The sequence below is a fragment of the Calonectris borealis genome, chromosome 8 (genome assembly GCF_964195595.1).
Source record: "Calonectris borealis chromosome 8, bCalBor7.hap1.2, whole genome shotgun sequence".
In the NCBI taxonomy this organism is placed as follows: domain Eukaryota; kingdom Metazoa; phylum Chordata; class Aves; order Procellariiformes; family Procellariidae; genus Calonectris; species Calonectris borealis.
Window position 1 is genome coordinate 34,423,572 of NC_134319.1, and position 25,347 is coordinate 34,448,918.

The 25,347-nt window shown below is 40.0% G+C and overlaps 2 protein-coding genes across 2 annotated transcripts in view; both read right to left on the reverse strand.

The window, feature by feature from the left end:
• Positions 1 to 14,790, reverse strand: part of EDEM3 (ER degradation enhancing alpha-mannosidase like protein 3) — a 31,468-nt gene extending 16,678 nt beyond the window's left edge. The window contains exons 1-8 of the mRNA XM_075156960.1: positions 14,454 to 14,790; positions 12,158 to 12,203; positions 7,913 to 8,013; positions 5,569 to 5,608; positions 3,994 to 4,106; positions 3,110 to 3,263; positions 1,786 to 1,920; positions 519 to 624 (exon numbers count right to left, since the gene is read on the reverse strand). Coding sequence (XP_075013061.1) covers positions 519 to 624; positions 1,786 to 1,920; positions 3,110 to 3,263; positions 3,994 to 4,106; positions 5,569 to 5,608; positions 7,913 to 8,013; positions 12,158 to 12,203; positions 14,454 to 14,623 — 865 coding nt within the window. The 5' untranslated portion in view covers positions 14,624 to 14,790. The remainder of the gene's footprint in view (positions 1 to 518; positions 625 to 1,785; positions 1,921 to 3,109; positions 3,264 to 3,993; positions 4,107 to 5,568; positions 5,609 to 7,912; positions 8,014 to 12,157; positions 12,204 to 14,453) is intronic.
• A 463-nt stretch (positions 14,791 to 15,253) lies between these two features.
• NIBAN1 (niban apoptosis regulator 1) overlaps positions 15,254 to 25,347 on the reverse strand; it is a 69,949-nt gene continuing 59,855 nt past the window's right edge. Inside the window, exons 11-14 of the mRNA XM_075156961.1 lie at positions 23,217 to 23,327; positions 22,510 to 22,617; positions 20,575 to 20,686; positions 15,254 to 19,635 (exon numbers count right to left, since the gene is read on the reverse strand). Coding sequence (XP_075013062.1) covers positions 17,903 to 19,635; positions 20,575 to 20,686; positions 22,510 to 22,617; positions 23,217 to 23,327 — 2,064 coding nt within the window. The 3' untranslated portion in view covers positions 15,254 to 17,902. The remainder of the gene's footprint in view (positions 19,636 to 20,574; positions 20,687 to 22,509; positions 22,618 to 23,216; positions 23,328 to 25,347) is intronic.

The following is a 25,347-nucleotide window of genomic DNA, read 5'->3' on the forward strand; positions in this document are numbered from 1 at the left end:
GGCTCCTTCAGTAAAAGTAAAAGCCTCCTATCACTAGAATTAAAGCACAGATGGATGCAGAGACACAATACCATATGCCTACGCTAAAGGTTTTGCAGTATCAATGCACACGGTAATATGAACAGACATGCATTAAAGCCAGTTGTTTCACTTTTCTCATATGAAAGTATTTCTACTGGCTGCCATATATAACCACAGTCCTATTTATATTTTTCCTATGTATTTATAGTAGAATGTCTGAAAATTTATCCCAAGGCATTCCCCTCTCAGTATTAAAGTGAATCAGAGAACACTTCCTTTGCAATGAATAAAACTAGTTTCTCTACCAAAACACCCTTTCAGAGCAAAGCCAGGCTTTGCTGTAGCAGGTTTCTCTGGCACTGAAATTATGTAATTCCACTTGCCCATCCCATTAACATTTTAAATAGTCTAGATAAATGTGTTGGGGGGGATGTCAAGGTTTTTTTCTTGCCCAAAACCACTTGTGGTCACTGATTCTGAGTCAAAATATCACACACCTTTGCGGACCCAGTCTCCAGTATGAATATTAATAGTAACGCCCACTAAATTGCTGCTGCGCTGTCTCTTCTCCCAAATAAAATCAAGCGCCTTCCGTGCATATTCCTGCAACAACAAAAAACGCTCATTAAAGGAAATTATAGAGAATAACAGATAGTAGAGACTGTTATTCTTTTGTCTATTGAAATTAAGATACTATGAAGTAATAAGTTGCTTCATATCTAACAAATATAAAACTCAGTATTACATTACATACACTTAAATAGTAGGATGTTTAGATCACATTTTATATAAGTAGTTATTCTGTTGCTGATTAGAAAGAATGGTGCCTGACCACACAACTATTTGCCAATACGCTGTATGGTCTTAGGCAAGTCAAATGTCCTTCTGCATGGGCTTCCTACTCTAAAATTGCGCATACAGACAGGACAGTGTAACCTAATTAAAAAAAAAATTTCAAGAAATATAACAGCATTAGAATCAAAATTGCTGCGTCTTTTCAGACATCTCCATGTGGAGCAGCAGCCCCTTTTCATTAGTATACAAGTTATATACATTCTTTATATACACAAAAAGTAACTTGAAGGGAACAACCTACCCAACAAAAATGGCTCTAGTTGCCACACACACGCATGGGATTTTAGGGGGACAAGTTTTACCAAAACACTCAACACAGGCCCAGCTATGCTTCCACTCAGTTCCATGAAACTAAATGAAATACTAGGCCCATACTGAAAGATGTCAAAAAATTCTAATCTGAAAAAAAGCGTGCTGCTTTTTTTTGGTATCACATCAAAGAAATACTCGCAAACATTTTCATTTAGCTTCCTGCTGACAATATACCCTTAGGTAGGTCTTGCACAGCTTCAGTGGGACTACATAATTTTTTTTCCCTTTTGCTTTTTTTTAGCTGCATTTTAAGGAGCAAGTATTTCACTTTTCTTCTTTCTTAGTCCTGACCCCTCTTACCCAAAAACTATGCAAGTATTATCCTTTAGCTAGTCTTCAGTATCTTGTTACTTCTGTATTACTGTAACTACTTTCAAACAAAATTACTTCCTGTGTTTTTTAAACAGTCCCATTAACACTTTTAGAAAAAAATCCCACAAACACAACAAATCTGAACACACGCAAACTGTTTGTGCAGAACAGCTAAGATACGCACCCATTTGATAAACTCAAAATTATTTTTCCAAAATTACAGAAATGTAGCAGAACACTAATGAATACCTATTCCCAAAAAATAAGATATCATGGAAAGCAAACCTCAAATATAGATGTTCCGGTGAATCGGCTTAAAGCTGCAAACTCAAGGATCAAGGTACCTGCACAAGCTGTACAAGTATCAGTTTCTGTTCCTGTTCGTGCTTCTGGATGTCTTACACCAAATTTTAAGTTAACCTAGAGAAAAGTAAAGATTATCATCTTTATTTTTACTAGATGAAAGAATTTACACTCCCGTGATAAGTCTGTAGGGTAACTATATAATCTATGCTTTTTCCAAAGGCAAGGGGGGAAGAAAAAAAAAAAAACAAAACACAAAAAAACCCCAAAACACACACCCCCCTTTACTTTTGCTCTGCTTTACCACATACTGTCAACTCAAACATACACATATAATTATCCAGAAGTACCTAAAATACTCAACCCTCCAAAACAAGGCCTGGCCCAATTACCTGTTGCCTGGTTCACTGGACATTTGAATAAAAGAATATCACCCTGAAAATCTAATTCTAGCAGTTTATTTACCAGCAAACCAGAAACTCAGAACATCACAAGTGCTCATGGAAATCAAGCTTTGTAAACATCTCGCTGCTCCTGGCTCCAGAGGATACCTGCTAGATGGACCCGCTTTTGTTGTGGGCACAACATAACTTTCTGCATTCTCGAGAGGGCCCTCTCAGCAGAAGATTATCAAACCCTAAACATTTTGAATTAGACATTTTCACTAGAAAAATGCTGATTTACAAGCCTAAATTTTTAATTTATGGGAAAGTTTTCAATCAAAGCCACATCTCACAAACTCAATGGATGATATGCATGCGAAGTAGTTTTCTGTCATTCAAATAATACGTACCATGCTTTGTTTGAATTTGATGAAAGTTTTTACATTAAGTGAGTATTTTTAGATTACGGCTACCTTTTCCCCTCTTAAAAATGTGGATGTAGACCATGAAGATTAATCAGTTTTGTGCTAAATTCACAAGCAAGTGCTTGCAAGTTAGTCTTTCGCTTAGTGAGAGATATGTACACTACAACAAAAATTACTCTCCTCAGCTACTTGGTGGTGCCTACAGTAGCAGGGAGCAAGAAATCAGCAGACAGTGATTAGACAAGATTTCTGCAGTTACTATTTACCCACAACAATGTATACTAGAATTTTCAGAGCTGGAAATGTAGGGATTCAGAGAGACTAAAACTGTATTTTAAAATACTAGCTAGCATGTATTACAAATGAGCGATTTATCAGCTTTTGATTTTCTGTACACTTAATAAACATACAAGTGATTTTAGAAACCGAGATAAAAACAAAACAACAAAAATGTTGCTTACAGAAGTAATTTCGAATTGCAGAAACCAGAGAACTTACTCTTGGATAAGGGAGACCACTAGTGGTGTTAAAAGCAGGTAAAAGCTTGTAGCCTAGTTCCTTTGCCATGTGCAGAAGTTCACCATTGTACCACTGCATATATTCACCTTTTTCTTTCAGCATAATCGCCACTGAATGCCCACCTAGGAGACCTCTAAACACAAGAAAAGTTATCCACATCTCAATAGGTATATCCATCTCAACAGCAGTGCAGCAATTTCTACGATTTAGACAACTATGTAAGTAACTGTGCTATGTTCACATGGCCCTAATTCTCAGAAATGCTGAGCAGATGCAACTCCAATTACACTCAAGGTGAGCTGTCAGTATTTTGGAAGCAATTCTTATTGTTCAGGACTCGGTCCTAGACGATAGTTGAATCACTGATTCATCAATACAGTTAATCAAGAATAACAACCAACACCTCTAAAACTGCATATAATAGCTTAAAACTAACCTGCTCTGATCCTGCTTTGAGCAGTAAGTTGGACTACAGAGACCTCCAGAGGTCCCTTCCAACCTGAAATAATCTATTACCCTAAATATTGAAATATTCTATCTGTTAAATCAAGTACTGGACAGCGTAATCTGTAAGACTGTTTCCATTACGAAAAAAAAAACACTGCTACCTCAGCATGCACAATTTTTTTTAATCAAACAAGCTATGCCTGCAGCAGTTAGATGGGGGCCAACTTGATTCAGTACCACTGCATCGATTCCTGCCTAGCATTTTAAAACCTTCCTTAGGGCAGGTGTCAAGCTATGCTAACTGACAAAGGCACAACTGTTTTAAATGAGGTGAAATAGCACAGAAAAGTATGCCTTAAGGACATTTAGCTAAAACCCACATTTTTAAGAGTTTTGAAAACATAAAAGCTACTCACCCAAGGACTCTTATGTTGGTTTCAAAGACAGATACAACTATGTCGTTATCTAAATTAACATCCTTTATTACTTTTTTTACAGCCTCTTCAAACTCTTTGGTTTTATTTAACACCTGGAATACAAATGTAAGCAGGTGTTAGGTTCCAATATAGCTAATACAGTAACACTCGGGTGTGGAAGAACAAGTGCAATGAATTAAAAAATAAAGCATTTAACATGCCTTAGATTGATATTCTGGTCCTGCAGGGATAAACAGACATTAGTATTATTGGTTTTCTCATGAGATACATGAAAGAGAATAAAAGCTGTACGCCAAGAATAAAGTCACTGAGAATGTACCCAAGCTGTTACCCAGGGATTTATTTGTTTGTTCCTTCCCCTACTCCCACGCCATGACTGTAGTGCAACAGGGACGCAGTGGGCTGCAGGCTGTGCAGAGCGGGCAAGGACTGGCCTGCTCTGATGCCTCTGATTTCACACAAGCCTCCTACACACAGACCAAGGAGCCACATCCCAAGTTCGGTGAATGGTCCTAGCCATCTTCCTCCTCCTCTGAACAGTTTTGTCCTTGCGCTGAAGCACAGCTCAGGCATTTCCTACAGATTTTCTTTCACACTGTCTTTCTTTTAGTTCAATCAATCTTTAAGAATCTTTGTGACTTATCCAATTCGTTCTCTGAAGTGCCTTTAAATTCCACAAGTGTTAATCCTGCCCTAAGACAAGAAAACAATAAATAAACCACAATAATCCATTTGAGTGTCTGGTAGAGACTGGGAGTTCCAGACTCCACGTTTTCAACGTTTGTGGTCCCGATTCAAAAGAGCCAAGGGTCATCTCACAGCACATAAAAAAGGAACGGCTGTCAGAGAAAGAGCATTATGATTCACACACCAAATCAGTGCAGTAAGGATTTTCCAAACTTTTTAGATTTACCTGTAGATGTGAATGGCCAAAAATTCCTCATTTCCGAACTCAATCTTATGATGAAAAAATGTCAAAAATATTTCAATCTTTTAATAAGATTTATTGATCTTATTAAATAATAAATTAATTATTTCCATTTAATAAGAAACGGAACATAAAAAGTTTGGCAACATTTCATGGCAAACATGTCCAGGGTTGCATTTTTTTAACGTATATTTAAGTGCACGCAAATTCATCCATGAAACATGTACATACAAAAAACAAAATCTTTTTAAAAACAAAAATAATTCAGTAGGTATTAAGAGGTGTTCACCTATAAGTCAGCATGTTGCTTGAGACTAGAATGGGAAGCAAACTCACATACTTTTTTATTAAGTTAGAGCCCAAGAAAAGCAAAATAAGAAAGCATCAATGAAACGTGAAGGAACTGTTCTAGTTTTCTTTTTGCAACAAATTCCAAACACCACCATCGCAGCACTTGGAAGTTCTTACAAGCAACAGCCACTTCAAATAGATAGCCAGAGATCAAAGGTGGAGAAAAATCAGTATTTTTTATCTATAATTTAACAAAATAGAAATCTAAAACTAAGTCTGAGCATCAGAAGACAATCTTTTTGTTTTATCAAAGTTTATCAATAGATTAAACTTACCACAAGAGTGTCCAAGGTATCAATCAAGGTCAGTGAAAATCTATGAAACAAAATTTAAAACAGATTTACTATAAACCTGTATGTGTAAAAATTAAACCACTTTTAATAATAACCAATACCATGGAAGAAACTAAATTGCCACAGACCACTAGCTGCTATTCACTATTCTATGATTCTATAACGGAACAGGAAAAGGTACAATAAAGGGCAGTAAGAGGGGGCTGAAGGTACGTAGCAGCTTCTGTACTGGGAACAAGTGAACAGACTAGCGCTCTTCAGCCTGCAAAAGCTTAAGTGTCATTACATGAAGACTTTTAAATTGCACATGGCATGAAGAAAGTGAATGAGAATCTGCTATTCACTGTTTCTCACAGCAAGTTTCACCTGGTGCCATCCAGCACTAGCAAGCGGCAGGCTTAAAATAAAGAACTAGTTACTCCGGAAAAAGAGAACAAGAAGTCAGATCCGTACTGTTTGAAACAGGAATATCACAATAAAGCTTGTCCTGTTCATATATTCTTCTCTAGGCCAGTTCTAATGCATATCAAGCTCAGTGGACCTTTAACCTAACCCAGTAAAATTGCTCTTATGTTAAGAAACACACACCACGCATAGAATAGAATTTACAGAATAAGATGGTATTAAAATTGAAAACTTTGGAAACCGTTAACAACTGCCTATTGAAGAACAAGTGTCAAGAATTTAAGCAAGTACCCACTGTTTGAGACTCCGTAGGCAATGTGACTATACATAGAGCGCAATTAAAATTCTGATTAAGTGGTCATATATTATATTTTTCTTTAATTTGTAAAGATATAAGGGCATTCTGTGAGTGTCGTTCTACAAGAGAGAGAGATTAACTAGTGGCTATGCACAACTGCATAACAAATACCAACTTTTTCCATACAAAAGATTATGCATTGCACAGCTACAGAGGGGGCTGGTGTGCAAGTATACTCCCTAGCCCTCCAGGGAAACAACTGACCCAGCTGTCTCACCCTGCCATTTCATGATTGCAAAGGCTTGTATAGAACATGACTGATGAGCCAACTGGCAAGAAAAAGGATTATATAAGAAATCTGATAAATAATAATACAGCTGATTATTAGGAACAGGGAAGAAAGCATGTATACAGAAAATAAATAAATAAATACTTGCACTATTCAATGCATCTAAGGGGCTGAAAAGTATTTTTACTCAAATGATAGTATGTCACTATGTAAAAAAAAGGTAGTTAAAAAGAATGCATGAACAGGATTAAATACACATTTTCTTGACACTTCTTTCTCATGTGTCATATCTCAATACCTCCAAGGCAGCAGGCTTATAGAGGAATCTCTAGACTAAGGAACTTTAGTACATAACAAAAAATAACCAAAATGACATGCTCGACATCAGAGAGTGAATTAGAAGTAGTATTTAAGACAAGGACTTCAGCTGTGATTAACACTATTCTGCTCAGGGACACTGAGCAGTGATACCAACAAAAAAAAAACCCATCAGCTATTTGTTACTAAGTATTTGCTCTATAAACATAAACAGCACACATACAGACAACGTTCCTTGTGAAAAAAACAATTACAAACATATTTAGAGTAATTCAACTTTGTCTTTGATCATTCAATTTAAAATGGAGAAAAACAGTCCTTAAATGCATTTTGTCGACCAAAGGATCAGTACTTTGTATTACAAGCTATGTTAAAAGGAAAAATATGAAAAATTTCCACATCTGAAATAACATTTTATACTTTGGCAAAGGCCTCAGGCTATCACACACATGATAATCATTTGACTAATTGTGTTTTCAGAGAGCTTTCTACTTAAAAAAAAAGGCATTTTAAATATCACTTAAGGCCAGCATAATGGATAACAGTTTACTGTTCTGTGCAGCTGACAATTAACCCTTATAACCCCTATTTAGCAGTCAAATTTACTAATACTATAAATGTGAGCTCACATTTGGAAGGCTTTCCTATGGAAAACACTTGCAGAATGATTTAAAAAAAAACAAGATGACTATCTTTGGATCTCATTCACTAGTCAATTCTCTTTTTCTGATTAAGGTACAATTTCACATCAGTTAACATCATGGGAGGAAATAATAGAAATATTTCTGCCTAACTTGCAAGAAATTCACAATTACAGCTTTCTTTCCAATAGCCTCCCCCCAGCCCCCATAAGAGAACTTATGAGACAAATTATGGATTTGTCTGCATCCGCAGAATCTTTTTCAACAAATTTAAGTTTGTCGCCATGTCAACTGAAGAAACAAGTTTTATGGGTTGCAAATTGTACTTAGATTCCTAGATGTTTACAGGAGACAGTAACCATTTCAAACACTAACTTTCCCAAGGCATCATCCACGTCCCCTCGACTTGGTTCCTGACCCCGTACTCGTCCACGACAAGTTAAAGGCATGAGTTCATCAGCTGGATATGCATGCTCCTGTAGGGAAACAAAACAAGGGAGTAAGTTATAACAGTTGCAGCCATTTCAGCAAATCCTCAGAGCCTGTTAAAAGGAAGCCCAGTTATGCTGTACTTCAGAAAAACCGCATGACAATCACAGAACCTTTGAGGTGGGAAGGGACCTCTGGAGGTCATCTTGTCCAACCCCTCTACTCGAGCAGGGCCACCTAGACCCAGTTGCCCAGTACCGTGTCCAGACAACTTTTGAATATCTTGAAGGAAGGAGACTCCACAACATCTCTGGGCAATCTGTGTCAGTGCTCAGTCACCTTCAGTGATTCCTGATGTTCAGAGGGAACCTCCCATGTTCCAGTTTGTGCCCGTTGCCTCTGGTCTTGTCATTGGGCACCACTGAGAAGAGCCTGGCTCCATCTTCTTTACAGCCTTCCTTCAGGTGTTTATCTACATTGATAAGATCCCCCTGAGCCTTCTCTTCTCCAGGCTGAACAGCCCCAGCTCTCTCAGCCCTTCCCCGTAGGAAAGACACTCCAGTCTCTTTGTCATCTTTGTGGCCCTTCGTTGTCTGTATCTCTCTTGTACTGGAGAGGCCAGAACCGGACACAGTACCCCAGGTGTGGCCTCACCAGTGCTGAGTAGAGGGGAAGGATCACCTCCCTCGACCTGCTGGCAATGTTTTGCCTAATGCAGCCCAGGATACCATCAGCTGCCTTTGCCGCAAGGGCACATTGCTGGCTCATGGTCAACTTGGTGTCCACCAGGACCCCCAGGTCCTTTTCTGCAAAGCTGCTCTCCAGCTGGGTGGCTGGAAATGATTAAACTGTGAACAGAGCAACAGGACCTCCTTCTCCTTCTCTCTCTCTAATCTTCCAGAGAGGTCTGGAACAACTAACGGCACATCCAAAAAAAACCCCACCAATTAACTTGAATAGTTAATTGTGTGCTTTCTGCGACAAGGTGCATATGACACTTCCTATAACGTTTCTTAGGCCGAAGTTATCATCTCAAAGATGAGTTTAAAACCTAAAACTAATGCAGGCATTATCAAGTGGCTGATATTTCATGGAGAAATTAGTGGGAATTAGACTTTAAACTCACTTTGGAAACATTTCCAAATTAACATTAAGTGTCTCAGGGTCACAATCAGTGACAGATAAGAGAACTCATTTAGAAGGTAAAATAATAAATTGGTAAATCACTACACAAGGCGTAACAAAAGATAGCATTCACAAAAAAAGCCTACCAGGACTGAGCCTTTTACAAATATAACAATTTTTTTTTAGAGAAAGAGACATTGCTAGATTTTTTTGGAAAAGCAACGGTTACTTTTCATATTTCCAGAAAAAGCACTCTGCAAAGCAAGCTGTATTGTAATATTATTTCTCATCAGTCAGGCAGAAATAACAGGAGTGGCACCATGGCCTAAGTCAAACACACCGAATAAAATGCCTGCTCCTATTCCCTCTCACGTCAATGCAAGTTTTGTCAGTTTAAACTACCACCAAAATGGGATATCAAATGAAATAGACACAAATTTGAAATTCATCATTGTGCAATAGGAGAGATTTACTGAAAAATTTTCAGAGTGGCCACTGACATTAAGAAAGATGAATTTTTAAATATATCTAATTTCAACAAACATGCATGAAATTGTTTCTCCATTAGAAGCCCAGTACAAGTGATTTGGGATGGAGCTTCTCTCTTTTGATTTCATCAGGGAACTGGCTGCTGTACTGTGCTCTCCAACTCTGCTTTTAGTGGAGAACTAACATGTGGCAGGATGAAAAAGTGCAATTACCGTGCTGAAACTGCAAGTAAACACATTCAAAGTCTTTCCAAATATATGGTACAAAAAAAAAAAAAAATCTATATTCAAACGTGAAACAGAGAGGAAAAGAAGGAACACTCTTCTATAAATAAACAGCTCTTACAGCAACTTCTTTTGAAACTGATGGTTTGTTTCCCTGTCTACCACCCTCCCAAGTATTTTGGTCTTTGCACGACTGTTCTCCTCAAGTTCAACTACAAAAGCCAGAATCTAGATCATTTTAATACGGCTCAGATGTTTCTGAATATCTGTGCAAAGTATTGGGAAAAACAGACTACAGAAGTACATGACAAAAGCAATGTGAAAACAAAGATCTCTGGCTTAAAACATGGAGAAAAAAGGTGATAAAAATTCTGGAGAAAATGGACTTTCAGTCTTATGAAATCATAACGAGCTAGAAGCATTTTGAAAAATAAAACTTCACTTATTCTCTGTCTAGAGCAGGAAAGACTACTGGGTCAAGCGATTTCCCAACTCGTAAACCAAGAAATACCTACCGGTCTCAAGTGACTGACAGTTTCACATATTCTTTCTGATAGTCAAGAAGAAAAAAATCCCAATTATTACAAATATTGTTGAAGGACTGAAAAAAACCAGAAGCTTTTTACTCAAAGCTCCTGTTAACAACTGAGAAAAAAGACAAGGGAGTTTCCCCCTTGCAGACAAACATGAATTTTTAGTCTTCTAAATATGCAAGTCTAAAGCACCTATTAATAGAAACAGAAAATCAAAACTTTTCAGCTGGCGGTTTCACAAGCAGCTGCAAAAATACTTAATTCTCTTGCTGTTAGAATCAAGTCCGATACCCTAATCTTTTCTTCAACTTTAAACAAACAAGTCATATTTCTCTGTTTGTTTAGTACTCCAGCTACGTGGCAAGTAAATATCCTTTTGGCTTCAAAGTTTCAAGGATAGCTGAAGTCATTCTTCTCTTTCATCCAGAATTTTCTTGCTTCAGATGTAGCAAGACACCTACGAGTTTCCAATTTATCACACAATGAAGAGTAGGAGCACAGATCCTTTCTACCGGCACACAACATTTTATCCAATCTTGCCAAACGCATAACAGTTTTTACTTCAGAATGCCATGGGAAACCCAAGCCAAGTGTTTTTCATAGAACCAGGTCCTAAGTAACTAGTTACAAATTATCACCAAAAAGCCTGATGTTTGTTAAGCTGCTAAGGCATCAAGAGCAAGAGCTAATGTTAAAAAGAAAAACTACACCCACTTTGAAAATACTCGTTTGGCTTTCTATCCATTAATTCTATAATGCTCATGTACTGTATAAACTTGTAACTCACAAGCTTTTAAGCTTGTACTACATATTAAAGCGTTAAACCATAATACAGAAACTGGGACATGTGGCAAGATACTGTCAAGAGACGGTGGTTTGTCCTGCAGAAACTGGTGCAACTTAAGAGAGAGGGGTTTCTGCAACAGCCACAAAGAATGTACAAAAAGATTGTTAACATAAACTCAGTAAGAATGGATCTTTTATATTTATCTTATTCACATTTACAGTTTCTCCTAGAACCGTACTACTTGTAGTATATTTGAAAGTAAGTATTACTTGAGGAAAGTCAGTCCACTCTAAGTGATTCTTTATTCTTAAACATATCTAAACTAAGCTAACGTATTTCAAGGTGATGAGAGTGCAGAATGGCTCACATATCCAGAACATGAAGACACCTGCACAGAAAATCACAAGTCATATTAAAAGAAACCACAGTGAGCATGGCTCACTGTCTTATGACAATCACATACTCAGAAGAGGCTATAATGCGTAGAGACGACACCAGATCCCCTTTTTGTTCTACTTTGTTCTACAAAGTGTTTGTTTGTAAAAGAGCTACCAAACTGCATCTAACATATCTTACCACAGAAGAAATATTGTACATAATTTTTACCTACAAAATAACTAAGATCAATTTGATTCTCCAGAATCTGATGATTACAGACAGCTCTTCTTGAACTTCCTTTTCCTAGTATTTTCAGGAGTCTGGAATTTCAAACGATATACTTTACCAAAGATGAAAACTGTTCATAGCTTGATGTGAGATAAACTGGTTTGAGCCACAAATTAACAGAGTTACTGCAGGCGATTCCTAGCTACCATTCTGAAAGCCACCATAACCCTCCTGACACTGCTCTTCCTGAAAGTAACATTTGTTCATTTCTTTTTAAAGGCTATACAGGTGCTCTTATTTATTTTAACTTTGTTTTCACCCCTACCTCCCTGCTATTCCTCTAGAATGTCATGTACTGTAAGTTGTTTTCTCTCCCAGGACAGCAAAAACAAGTCCGAAAAAATGAAACAAACAGGTATTTACTTACCATATAATTGCTATATGCGTGATCAAACATTTCAAGCACTTGGTTTCTAAAAAAGAAAAAAGAAAAAAGAAAAAGCATTAGTGGTCTGCCTCACAATGGCCTTTAACACACCATCTTAGAACAGCAAGACGTATTACACTTTAATATCTAAATATCAGTAACAGGTCCTCTACTAACATGCTCTGCTCAAGTAAATGAAATACAGCATAATAATTTTTTCTTAATTCGGCTACTTTCATTCAATGCAGAAAAGAAAGACTATTGCTTGGCCTAACATGAAATTAAGTATTTAGGGATCTCTTTCAACCTCCTGTGCTTCCCCTTAAACAGCTGTAGATGTCACCAACACATTAAAGCTAGAGATGGGACACATTCCATGCTCAGCAAAAAATGGCAAATAGAATTATGTTCTGCTTGTAATCACCAATACTAAAACCAACTGACACAGCATAAATTCCTGTCCGTGACTCAGAAAAGGGCCATAAGTTATGAGGTACACCTCTTCCTTGCATTAGGAGTCTTGGCAAGCAACTGCTGCAGAAAACCCTTGTAGGTACATTTATTTCACATGTTTGAAAAGCAGTCAAGGTGAGAAATGCTACTATATAAAAAAGCACTGGTTTTTTTGAGAGACAGCACTACTTCCAATCATTCCTAACTGTTTTACTGAGGAGCCCTGGAAGGCAAAAGAGCATGCTAATTTCTAATCAACATAATTCACAATCTTTGCCGATAAGACTGAACGTAAAAGAGACAAGAACATCACAATTATATTCTAAATATCTGATTTAGTTCAATGACTTGGAAATTTAATAAGTAGTGTTAACTCATCAAATGCATTAAGTCACCAAAAGAGCAGAGTATGATGCTTTTTTTCCAGTACTTCACAGACTACATCCAGCCTGCAGTTCTGGGATCCGTTGCAGCAGTCAAAACCCCAGGGTCTGGCACACAAGTGCCATGTCCAGATGCACCAAGCACACAACGCTCTTCACTGATGTAGCATGCAGAAAGCTTCTTAAAACTTTTATTTCTCTACACGCAACTTACACTTACAAGGCATTTTCTGAAAGAATTTCTGCGACTGACATGATCTTTTCATTAAATAAATAGACAGATTACCTGCTGTTATTCAGAAATGACCCAGGTTGGCGCCCCCAAATACAAACCGTGGTAAGACACTACTTGCATATGCCAGGGGCATCAGATGATACAGCGAGTGCAAGTTATGAATGCAAAAATTTTAAAACCAATTGGTGAATGAAATTTAAACTCCTTATGTCGTCACATGAAGAAAACACACAAAACATTATACACACAAAGTGCCCTCAGAACCCAAGATGGAAAACCCCAGTAACTGTAAACATCATTAGAGTTAAATATCAGCTTATATCTAATGATTAGTAACCATGAGAATATCCAGAGTGTTTCTCCAGCAGACTTTTTGCATCATTACTCTGTGTGACTGACCAGTAGATGGGAAGAGGATGATGATGAAACTGTCCCAGTAATATATTAAGATCATGATATGCTTGATTACATATTTGTCTAAAAAAATCCTACTCCATGCAGTGCAATACATTGCCTCCTATACTGTAATCTTTATCCTTGAACTAAAAGCTATACTAAAAGGTATCAGCTTCTTGCATGGGTGACCAAAGTCGTTTACCTTATACGCAGGAACTAGGCAAGAACACATGTAAACATTTACCTTTTTTATGACTCCCAAACACTCACATGTTCCAGAGGCATAGCCATAAGAAGACCAACTGATGATGAATTTAGATTTACCTTTGATCACTTTTACCCGTAATTACACACAACCACTGGCTGCAACCTTCAAGCCCGAAGCTCCCAAGCATATGGCAGAAGGGTTTGACCCCACACCAGCAGAGGCAATGAGGGGCTGCCTGCCCCAAACAGCCGTGGCGACCTGACCCGCAACACCAGCCCGGCTCTGGCATACACACCTCAAACACTGACGGGAGAGCGATGCCACGCATCTCGTGGGGTCCTCAGGAGGGGAAGGGAGGGACAGGAGAGACGTTCCCGGGCGAGGGGCACACCCGCACCCGTCAGCCCAACCCAACCCCCAGGGATAGCGCAGATCCCCCTGCCCCAGCACGGCGAGGGGACGCCGGTGCACCGCAAAGCCACCGCGGGCTGTGGGCACGGCCCGGGCCCCGCCGGCCTCCGCCCCGGCCGCACAGGGCTCCGGCGGCCCCCCGGGCGACCTGCCGCCGCCGTCATTTTCCGCCCCCCCGCGCCCGTCCCGGCCCGCCACGGCGGCGCTCACCCCAACTGGCGCTTCTCCTCCTTGCTCATGGCCCCGGCGCCCGGGGCGGCCGCCAGCACGGAGGAGGCGGAGAGCAGGCCAAGGGCCAGGAGCTTCCACGGCCTCCTCCAGCGGGGCCCCCGGTCACCACCGCCGCCGCCGCCCCCCTGGCAGCCCGCAGCTCCGCTCATGGCCGCGGCCGCCTGCCCGCTGCCGCTAGGCCCGGCTTCGGCCCATCCCGCCCGCTGCCCGCCCCTCGCGGCGCGGCGGCCGCGGCTCCCAGCGCAGGCGGAAGGGACCGGCCCTCCGCTTTCCTGTGGCGTAGCCAAGGAAACCGCCTCGCTCCGCCACTTCCGGGTCCCCCCGCACGCGCCGCCCCGCCGGGCCAATAGAAACGGGGCAGGAGCGCCGCGAGGCGGGAGAGCGCGCGGGCCACGTGACGGCGGCAGCACGCCGGGGCGAGAGGGCGACGTGGACAAAAGGAGGGGCGGGAAGGGCGGGGGGAGGGCGGCGCGCAGGCGCGGTGGCGCCGGACTACAACTCCCGGCATGCACCAGGGCGCGCGCCCCGGCCTCGGCGGGAGGGGGCGGGCAGCTGCCCGCCGGGAGCTGTAGTTCGCGGTCCCTGAGGGGAGCGGCAACGGCCAGCCGCGGCCGGCGGCACGGCTACCGCCGGCGGAAAGGCAGCCCCCGGCCGGGGAGAGCGCAAGGCAAGTGTCTTCTTCACTCGCCCTCCCGGCAGCCGCTTGAAGTGCATTTTTTTAATACAAAACTCCCAAATTAAATTATCACACACACACACAAAACCAACCTCCCAGCGATGGAAGGGAAGAGCTTCTTTTATTTTCATTAACAAGCGTTTTTACAAAGTTATAAGCAAGATACAACGTGTTTCATATCCTGTCCTTTAAAACTGGCAACCCCGTGAAATAAAACAGCGGTAATGTCCCCCGGCCTGCTCCCCGCAAGGCACCGTGGCGCTCCTAACCCTCAACCCTCCAGGCGTGAAAGGTGATTTATTATTGTTCCTAGTTTACAAGAGAAATAATTCATTCCAGGTAAGTGTAGGAAATTCCAAGAAAGCGACAAAAATTACTGACTCAGTGGATTATTACTATTTTTGATCAGTGGTCCAATGTAACCTTGCAGATCGCTGATCCCTAAATTGCTGTTACCTCTACCCAAGTCTGATTAAAGACAAGAAAAATGCTACTCTCTATCCATTTGCAAACACCTGAATGTACAGAAAACGTCCACAAAGGCAAAAAGTCATGCCCCTAGCCATGAGGAACTTCAATTTAAATGGCAGAACAGGGCAATGCACAGGCTAAATCTTCCCCGTTCTTTCCCATCCTACTTATGAAAAACAAATACGTTGAGCATCTGTATTCAACAACTCAATTCTTTAATATTACAGGAAAACATTACCCAGATTTAAGCCTCCCATAGAAACAACTCCAAAATAACTATGATGGGAATGTTTATGTTAAATACTTTCTGTACAGATATATCTAATTTGTATCAGTCATAAACTTTTTCTCCAGCTTTTCTGGGAGATACAGCCTTTTTCTCAGACAGTAACCATTGCTGTTTTGCTAGTCCTCTTTCATACAAAACACTATATTAAAAAACATCATGTCCCCTAATTTTAGCAAGTCTAAAAGAGACTGCTGCTATTTAACTGTAAAGCACACCTTATAAATTTGAAGTCACCTAATGTTCAGTACCAATTAGAAATAACTAATGATTTGTAAAAAAATTGGCTGAGAGTAGTTTGTGTGTTTACAAATTAGTATTTTTGCATGAAATATAAGGAGGAAACAAGTCAAAGTATTTTGCAAGGAAAACATCTGTGACAAGGTTTCTATACCGCAGTATGGCTTCTGGAATAAATAGGAGTTGCATTTATTTTACAATAGTGACATTGCAGTTGGTCCAGTTACTCAACAACGTTCCTTACTTACGCAGTAACATTTGCCTGTTACTCTAGTGTCAATTCTCTGTTAGTATTCTAGCATATTTTGATAGCATTAAATAATAGACTTTGCACAATTTGTTGAAGTTAAATGCCAACAAGTATTATGCTCTTGGGACTTTGTTATTTCTTCCCATGTCTTTATGGTGTAAATCCTGCAGTCCTTATTGTATTTATTATTAATCTTTGCTGTCCTGTACTGTATTATATTTATTCAGAAACAGTCTGAAACACTAGGCCAAATTTTAAGGTGCCTTAAACTGACCTCTAAAGTGATGTCTTGATCTCTAAAGCCTAATTTATTAAAATACTATTTTTCATTTCCAAGCTTTTCTGTGCACAGTCTTCAATGCACATAAGCAACTTTGTACATAGATCATGATTTCATATGGATGATAATACACTGGCTATGAAAGCAATAGGTCCCATTTTAATACCTGCTTTTGAAATGTGATTCTGCCCTCCAACATCTAAGCACAATCTCTGGCTGCTTTTTGCTTCAGTTAACGTCTGTATTAGAAATCATATGCAACAACTATGATATTTCACAATGATTGCAATTTATGATACACTTTACACACTTAAAAAGGCCTACAGAACTGGGTAATTCTAACTTAAGTCAGTAAGAATGGGAATGGCAGGACTTTTAATGTTCTGTATTAGATAGCCGTAAATGAATATATTTTATGGTGGGAAGTAAAACAGAAAGATGCTGCCTAACGGTTATAGTTATTGTAAACATTCTCATCTTTCTCTTCCATAAAATAAAACAAAATAAAATAGCCATAAAGTGCTCTGGAAGGCTATATAACCCAGAAGTGCAGAGTGGGACTGAGAAACCTGCTCCCATATTTTCCCCATTTTAAATATAGCAATAAGAGAAAAAAAAAATCAGAACACTTGCTTGTCTTTAATATCTGTCAAAACTTTAAAATAGTTAAGTAATCAGTTTGCAGAGTTTGCATAGAGTGTGGCTTTTGAGCAACCTACTAAATGAACTATTTGGTTGTTTAACTACTAGAAGTTTTATTTATTTCCCGTATACTGCATGCAAATACTAAAAGCATCCTCGAATAGCAATGTATGTACCAACCACCTAAGAATCATAGCAGTACTTGTCAAATCCATGCATTTAAAAATCATGAGCTACTCCCCTGCTAAAACACCTAAGAACAGTTAAGTTGTTAAAATAACTTTATAGTTGCTTTTGAAGCATTCAGTGGTCACATTTTCAGACTTTTTCTACAACCATAAAAGGTAGCAAATTTTAAGTGAAAGATGAGGTTCCCCAGTAACCTGGTTTTAAACAGTGAGGGCTTTAACCAAAAAGAAACCTATCACCTGTCACTCAGGAAGGGATCCGTGCTAAAACTGCAAGAGCTGGTAACACCACAACAAAGCCCATTTCCTTTAGCCCCAACCCAAGTAAGTATTCACAATTAAACAGGGATTACTGGAGTAAATAAATCCTGCAGGGCTGGGCTGAAAAATGCTTCTTACTCTTCAGAGTTTTGTTGTGCATAACTATCTTCTCTGTTTTCTTCTGTGAAAATATCTTTTACTTCCGTGCTTTTTATTTCCGTGTGTGAAGATGATTCATCATCCGGCTTCCCTTCACCCTCACCAGCCTCTGTATCTCCTGTGACCTCTCCGGCGCTAACCTCGCCCTGCTCTGGCAGCGAAGAAACTGGCACGTCTAGCAGTCCTGTTCTTGGGTTTTCTGTATCCAAAATGGGCACTTGCATTATGTCTGCATTTTCAGCGGGATTATGAAAAAAGCTCTCAGTCCCTACCTCCGCCAGGATGGCATGGCTATTCCCTGCTCCTCCTTCCTCCCCATCTAATATTTTGCCTTCAGACACATTTTCAGTGTGTTCCTCTGGCTGCAATGTATCCCTTTCGCAGCTTCCTACACCTGCATACCAAACGCTTTGCTTGATATCCACCTCTGCCTTTGCCTCCTGAGGCGTATCTGAGCTTTCCACCAGCCATTCTGCTTGTGCCATACTGCAGGCTCCCTTGGACACATTCACTGAATTCGTACCATCTGTTCCCGAACTAGATGAAGATGGTGGGTCCTCCTTGAATTCCATGCATTCTGCGGCATCTTTATTCATCATCGTCTGGCTCACTTGAATTTCTGCCGCAGCCATTTTGCTCAACTCGTCGTTCCCTTTATTGTGCTCCTGCAACTTTAATATCTCACCTTCACAAATCTCTTTTATGTTCTCAGCTGGAGTACCTGCTGGTATCTCAACTGTTACCATCAGCAAACTCCTTATCTCATTCACATCATCAGGGGATTTACAACTCTCTTCTTCTGACTTGCTTTCTTTTTCAGGATTATCCCCAAACCCTCCTTTCCCTGTATTTTCATCCTGGGAAATAACCCTTGTCTCAGTACTCGCTCCTTGGTCATTGCTTTCTGTTTTACTATCCTCTTCAAACCCTGTTCCTACCGCATTTTCACTCTGACATAATTCTTCTGTAATTTCTTTTTCTACCTTGGTTTTCTTCTCAGCATTCCCTAAAATCTCTGCTTCTGCTACATTATCATGTGGGGAAGTCAGCTTTATCTCAGCAACTTCTTCCCGTGCTTTGCTTTCTTTTTCAGTGCCACCGACAAACGCAGCATCTGTTGCTAGTTGACTCTCAGAAGTTACCTTTTCCTCCATTGCTCCTTCATGTACCTTAAGTTCTTTTTTAGGGCTGGCTCCAAAATCTTTCACTGTAGTTTCAGTCCCAAGAGCTACTTCTTCCTCCACAGCTTCTTGTTGTGTCTTAAGCTCCTTCTCACTGTTCACTACACACTGGGCTTTCACCGTGTCTTCATTCTTCAAAGCGCTTTTTTCCTCTGTAATTTCTTGTTTTGTAAGGGTAGCTGGAAGGGATTCCTGTTTTTCACCGATGTCTGTAATGACCAGTTCTTCGCTTTTTCTTGCCTGATCACTAGCCGTATTAACAGAAGTGACTGCCTCTTTGTCTGATGACTTCCTATCATCGGCATCCTTCTCCCAAGAAATTTTTTCCGTCACAATGAGCGTTTCGTCACTTTGAGTTTCAGTGTCCGATGTCTCGGCTCGGGCGGTGGAAGGCTTCTTCGCAGGAGTGGTTTGTGCTGATCCTGAAGGGGTCTTCAGGTCCGTTAAGCTGGACACGCTTTCAGAGGGCAAGTTCAGGTTATCTTCAAAGAGGTTGTGCTTCTTCATAATGGCAGCTTCTTTTATCACTAAATAAAACAGAAAGATCAAACTGTTTTGGAAAGACTGACAGAGGTACCTTGAAAAAGGTACACTGTTTTCCCGAGTTTCTAATGTCATACATTTAGATATTACAGACAACAGTAATTTTCATTTTTAACTTGCTTTTTTAGTTTATGTTTCTTTGGTGGGGGGGAGGATTTTATCTGTTCTGAATAATGGAACTTCAATATTGACCTAAGCATTGCTGTAATAGAAAACCACCAGAGGACTCGCAATGCACAAAGATAATGTTTCAATGCAGAAGTACTTACACTGAACATATAAATAAAAGTGTGCTCATTACATTAATTATTATACTGACATTTTTGAACAGGAGTGCCAAAGAGGAGCTATTAAAACTTACTGTGCAATACAGAAGCTTGTCTTTTATCTAGGGTATAGACAGACAGACAGATCCAGCGAGATCAAGTATTTTATGTATCTATATATGCCATCAAGAATAGTTTTGTTTTCTGACACAAAAGCAGAGAAATTCGCAGGGAGTACTGCACTGGCATCAGTGATGTACTGGAAACTGCATCCAGCCGTACATTTCATTTGGGGAAATTCATTTTTCCTGCCATTAGGTATCACCAAGTCTTTGCCAACAACAGCATAATGTCACTCCTTGGCCCAGGGAATCAAGATAAACTAAAGTTGGCATAATTACATTTTGTTAGAAATAGGCTTGTGCCAAGCTATCACTTTGAGTTCCCCAGGTTTAGTAAAGTTGCCCCATAATTCAGATTTTAGGGCTTGCCACACATCTTTAGTGAGATAAATGAAAACACTGTAGCATCCACCAGCCTTCGGGAAAGTGGGACCTGGGTCTGAAAAAGCCAGTTAGGACTCTGGGAAGCTCTGAAGCAAGAGCTCACCGGCCAACAGCTGAAATATTATTACTGTCACCTCAAGAATGTCCTCACCTTTCAGGGTTTCTTCAAGCAGTGTCTGATATAAAATCTCTTCATACACGTTCTCTACTTGGATCACACTAGTGTAATCAGCAAAAATGAACTGCTCGTATTTCTGCAGCTCCTGTGCAGACACAAAGAAAGGAACAGATACATAAAAAATGAGAGATTCTGAGAGTCCTACTTCAACAGAGCACCTTGGAGATGCCATCCAGCAGGTCTTGCAATGCTCCTTGCTGGCTCTTGAGGTGAACTATTTGAACTATGACTAAATGAACTATCTATGTTCATAATTTATTATGCACTTATCAAACAGTATTCTTGAACTACAATTACATTTAAAAGCACTACAGATCATTGCCATCTGCACCATAATAAACAATTCTGAAGTAAATAGCTGGTGAGGAAATGCCTCACTCACTGTTTGTCCAAGGAGGCAAACCCACAGCGAGCATGGGAAATCCAGGGTTTGGTTTTGTTTTTCTAATAGGTGTGTAAAATTTTTAGCTTCCTGATTTATATGCAATAGGCTGCCTAGACAACAATTGAGTCATTATCACTAAGAAGCTCAGTAAATTAAGTGACCTGTGCCCACTTCTAGAAGAGGCGCCTACATACGAACACCTGGAGGTTTTCAAGTAGAAGGTCAAGACTTGACTGGGCCTGTCAGTTGTGCCACACATTTGCTTCTAGAGCTGGCTGCTCATTTCTGCAGAGGCACAAACGCAAAAGGCTTGTGGGAAATGAAACAGAAAGGGCTTGAGGGAAGTTTGCACCACCACTGCTTCCTCCGTCCTGTATGACAGAGACGTGATGTGGGACTCCACCCTCTCTACATATGTTCAAGGTGATGAAATGCTTGCCCCTGTGCATAGACACCATGTCTTGAAGGCACTGCTGACACTCTACAAGAGGGGATAGTAAAGAAAGCAGAGTGACATACAGAAGAGAGTGATTTTAAATATATTTTTGAAAGTTGCAAGTTTTCATAATCCATACTTAAAGACTCACAAGCATAACTTGGCAAAACACTTGGGTTTAAACTTGGTTTTGAAACTGAAACAAGCTGGAGAGCATCAGCAAGAGCAGCACACCGTGGGTGAGAGCTTACAGCCTCCGGGAACTGATGAACATCAAGGGAAACAAAAGGGCAGAGAGGCGGGGATGGCTTAGGGCAGTCATCTTTCAGCAGGTACAGTGAAAATGCAAGAGGATATGCATGGGCTTCAAGAATGGTGCAGACTATTTATCTCGAGCCAAGGTGAACAGCATTCCAAGTGGCCCCTGATGTAGCCACACTGACAACACCTCCACAAAACTCTGGTAGCCGCATTTGCTGAGTACTAACCTACCCGTATGATTAAGGGCAACAGAGATTGCCTCTGTACATGTTTCCTGATTGTTGACGCAATTACTTCCGTTTAAAATCACTGAAAGCAAGTGCACGGCCTGTCTGCTCGCTGCTCCTGCTGCCCAAGCAGGCATTTGGCTTTGAAGGAGGTCGTCAGCAGAGGCTGTGTATGGTCACAGCCGTGCCTCGGGGTGCTGCTGAAGAGGAAAGTGCCCTCTCCCACGGACTGAATTTCAGCCTGCAGCAGGGTGCTGAACACAAGAACAAGCTCATAATCTACAATCGTAGCTGTCAAGAGGAGTCCAGTTTGAGGGGACTTCAATCTCTAGGGAAGAAATGAAATGGGGATGGGCAAAGGTCTGCAAGTATCTTGAGAAAGAAAGCTGTATATACAGTTTCCCCGTTTCCTGAAATCTTCCCTATGCTCCACAGCTACCCAACCCACAAACTGGCAAATCAAAGCGTCATTTGGCCAAGCAGGCAGCCAATCTGCACGACTCCCCGAGAGAAAGCAGCTTTACAGAGTTGAGGATTTACTGCCAAGGTGTTAATCCCTCCCTGCCTTTTATTGTTTCTTTCTAATCACAGAAACCTACCGGTTTGCACGTTGAAGCCAGTGTCTTTTGCATTGTGGGCAAAGTAATCTGTACCAGTGCTTCCTGAAATATCTTCTTCCGGATAGTGCTGCTGTCATAATCATATTGCTGTCAAAACAGACAAAAAGAGAAACAAGCTCAAACGTGTTTGGGGTTATTAATCACTCATAGGAGGAACTGGTTCCTGTTAACCTGTAACTGATGACAGGTGAATCCCAAAGGATGCCACATCATGGGCGCACTCAGGGATTCAAATTCCCATGCAGGTTATTCCAGCTTCCACAAAAATACCCTAAAATCTGGTTTTCTGGGATCTCTTTCCCTTCATTTTTTTCTACCTAGGGTAGAAACAGCCCTCTCCAGGTATTTCAGCACTGCCTCTTCCAAGAGTAACGAATTGTAGGGGCAGGTTAATTATAAAGCTAGTAAAAAATTATTTACCCAGATCTACTGCATCATCTCCAGCTGATTTAACTGCAGTTAAAAGGACTATACATGTAAATACTATTACAAGTGTCTCCCAGGACTATGTTTTATCCCCTAAAATGCACAGGTTTGCTAAGTGCCACCAAATCAGTAATTCCAGCTGGGTGGTAAGAGATACCTTCTTTCAACTACTGAGATAAATTCACATAAAATATATTCTCAGTTTCCAAAAAGGTAGAACCTAATGTCTTCCTGTGCAAATGCTGCAAGATCACATTTACCTTCAGTACTCTCAGCTTGACTTTTTCAATGGTTGTTGCAACTTTCGCGGAGTCTGCCTGGCGACTTGGAGAGAACAACTGTTCGAAAGTATAAACTGCATTTTCCATCAGCTAAAAATAATAATTAAAAAATCTGTTAAAGACCAGTAACATAAAATTCCTACATATGTAAAGAAGCACGATAAATGTAACCGTTAACATAAATCTTACTTTTGAGAAGGTGAAACGGAGAAAGAATAATGGGCCTAAAATCAATAAATATTTCAAGTACTTTAAATGAGTAGTCTGCTAATGTAACTAAACAGTTATATCAGCAAACTTACTCAGAGTAGCTTCATTTATATTGTCCAAAAATTTTCTGCTGTATTTCAGTTCTCTGAAGGCTAACATGCACAGAGATGTTGCAATAAATAAAGAAAATTAACCCTTGGTATCATTATTATGCTATCATAGCTTTCTTGTATAGATTTAATCTCATGACACCATCCAAACTGATGGTGACGAAAACAAAAGGTAGAATCGATCATGTATATATAAAGGCCATAGACAAAACTCACTATCCCTAATAAGAAGACTCCCATTGACTCCTGCCAGATTCTAATGGTCTTAATCATTAATACTGCAGATAATTTTTTAAAAAAATAATTAATCAGTAGCTTTCCTTATAATACAAATAATTATCACCAAAAATCGCACAGAGTGCAATAATTTCTCACAGAATTATGTTAGGCTGGCATTTGTCATATTTTCCAGTTATCCAGAGATTCATTAAAAATATTAAATGCCCTACTCTGAAAAGATATTTCAGAAAAATAGTTCTGCAAGCAGTTATTATGTCTACTTAATGAGGTTTTGCCTTTTTTAGCTAAGCGTCTCCATTCAAATTCTACTATATTCTTACTGGAGAAGTACAGGGACATCCACAGGGAAGCTGTTCATACCGCCAGATCTTCCTTTGCATCACATAGGACCATCCCAATCGATATACATAGACAGCCATATCTTACAGATGACTTCTTGTCGTTTGTAAATGAATATGTACATACTTATGGATAAGACATGCTTTTAATTCCTCCTTGGCTGGTAATATTTTCACGAATGAAAATATGCAGTGACAAATGTTGAAGGCTGATTTTTATAATTGACTTTGCAGATAATGTAGGTTTGACCTATACAGACTGTATTTACAAATGGAAATGGAGAAGATGGAGGTTTACTCAATTTGTGTGTGCATCAGAAGGCTGTACAGTAAAGGCTCATGCACTGCAAGACCTTGGATACAAGAAAACGACAGGATCAGTGTAGAGTCTGAAGCTAATTAAAAGCATCAACTACTCGCTTTTTATTTCAATTTTTATTTGAAGCAAATCATAAATTGGCATAGTTCTCATGAAGTCACTAAAGCTGCTTTATTTATGCCAGTTGAGCATTGTGCTCCCAAATTTCCTAAAACTGGCCACTAGAGGATGCCAAGCTCCCAAGCCAAGGAATCCTGCTCCAGCCTCCACCCAAGTTAGAGTTAAGCCAAATGCTTCTTTTACGTTAAGACTACAGGAGCATATACATGTCTGACCTTACTCGTTAACAAAATAAATGTCCATGGACACAAAGTGAAACTACTTACTATTTTCATGACAAAAATACCAGCCTTTTAAGGAGAGAGAAGCAATAACAGCATTTTTAGATACCAGCCTTTTAAAGAGAGAGAGGCAATAACAGCATTTTTAGAACAACTTGTGCTTTAATTTAACTTATTTATTGTGAATTTTGACTCATGTTCAGAAAAAAAAACACTTGGTTTGTATGGGATATATTTTTTGTCTATTTCTTTGTCTTGACTCATGGTCTTCACTTACTGAAAGACATTTTATTTGGCAGCATTTTGGAATGGTCCCCCCTGAAAGACCCAGACATGAAATCAGAATTTTATTTCTGAATACTTCTTTGGCTATACTTAGAAGACCTGCTTTTAGCAAAACCCTATCCCAGCACTGTGCTAGAGACTCGCTTTCCATATTCATAACTCCCACTCCACAGAACTGGACCAGCTCCATTTCACAAGATTACCTACTAGATTATTTAGTTTCTCAGCTACGGACTAAAATCACAGGATTCGACATAGAGCTGCAAG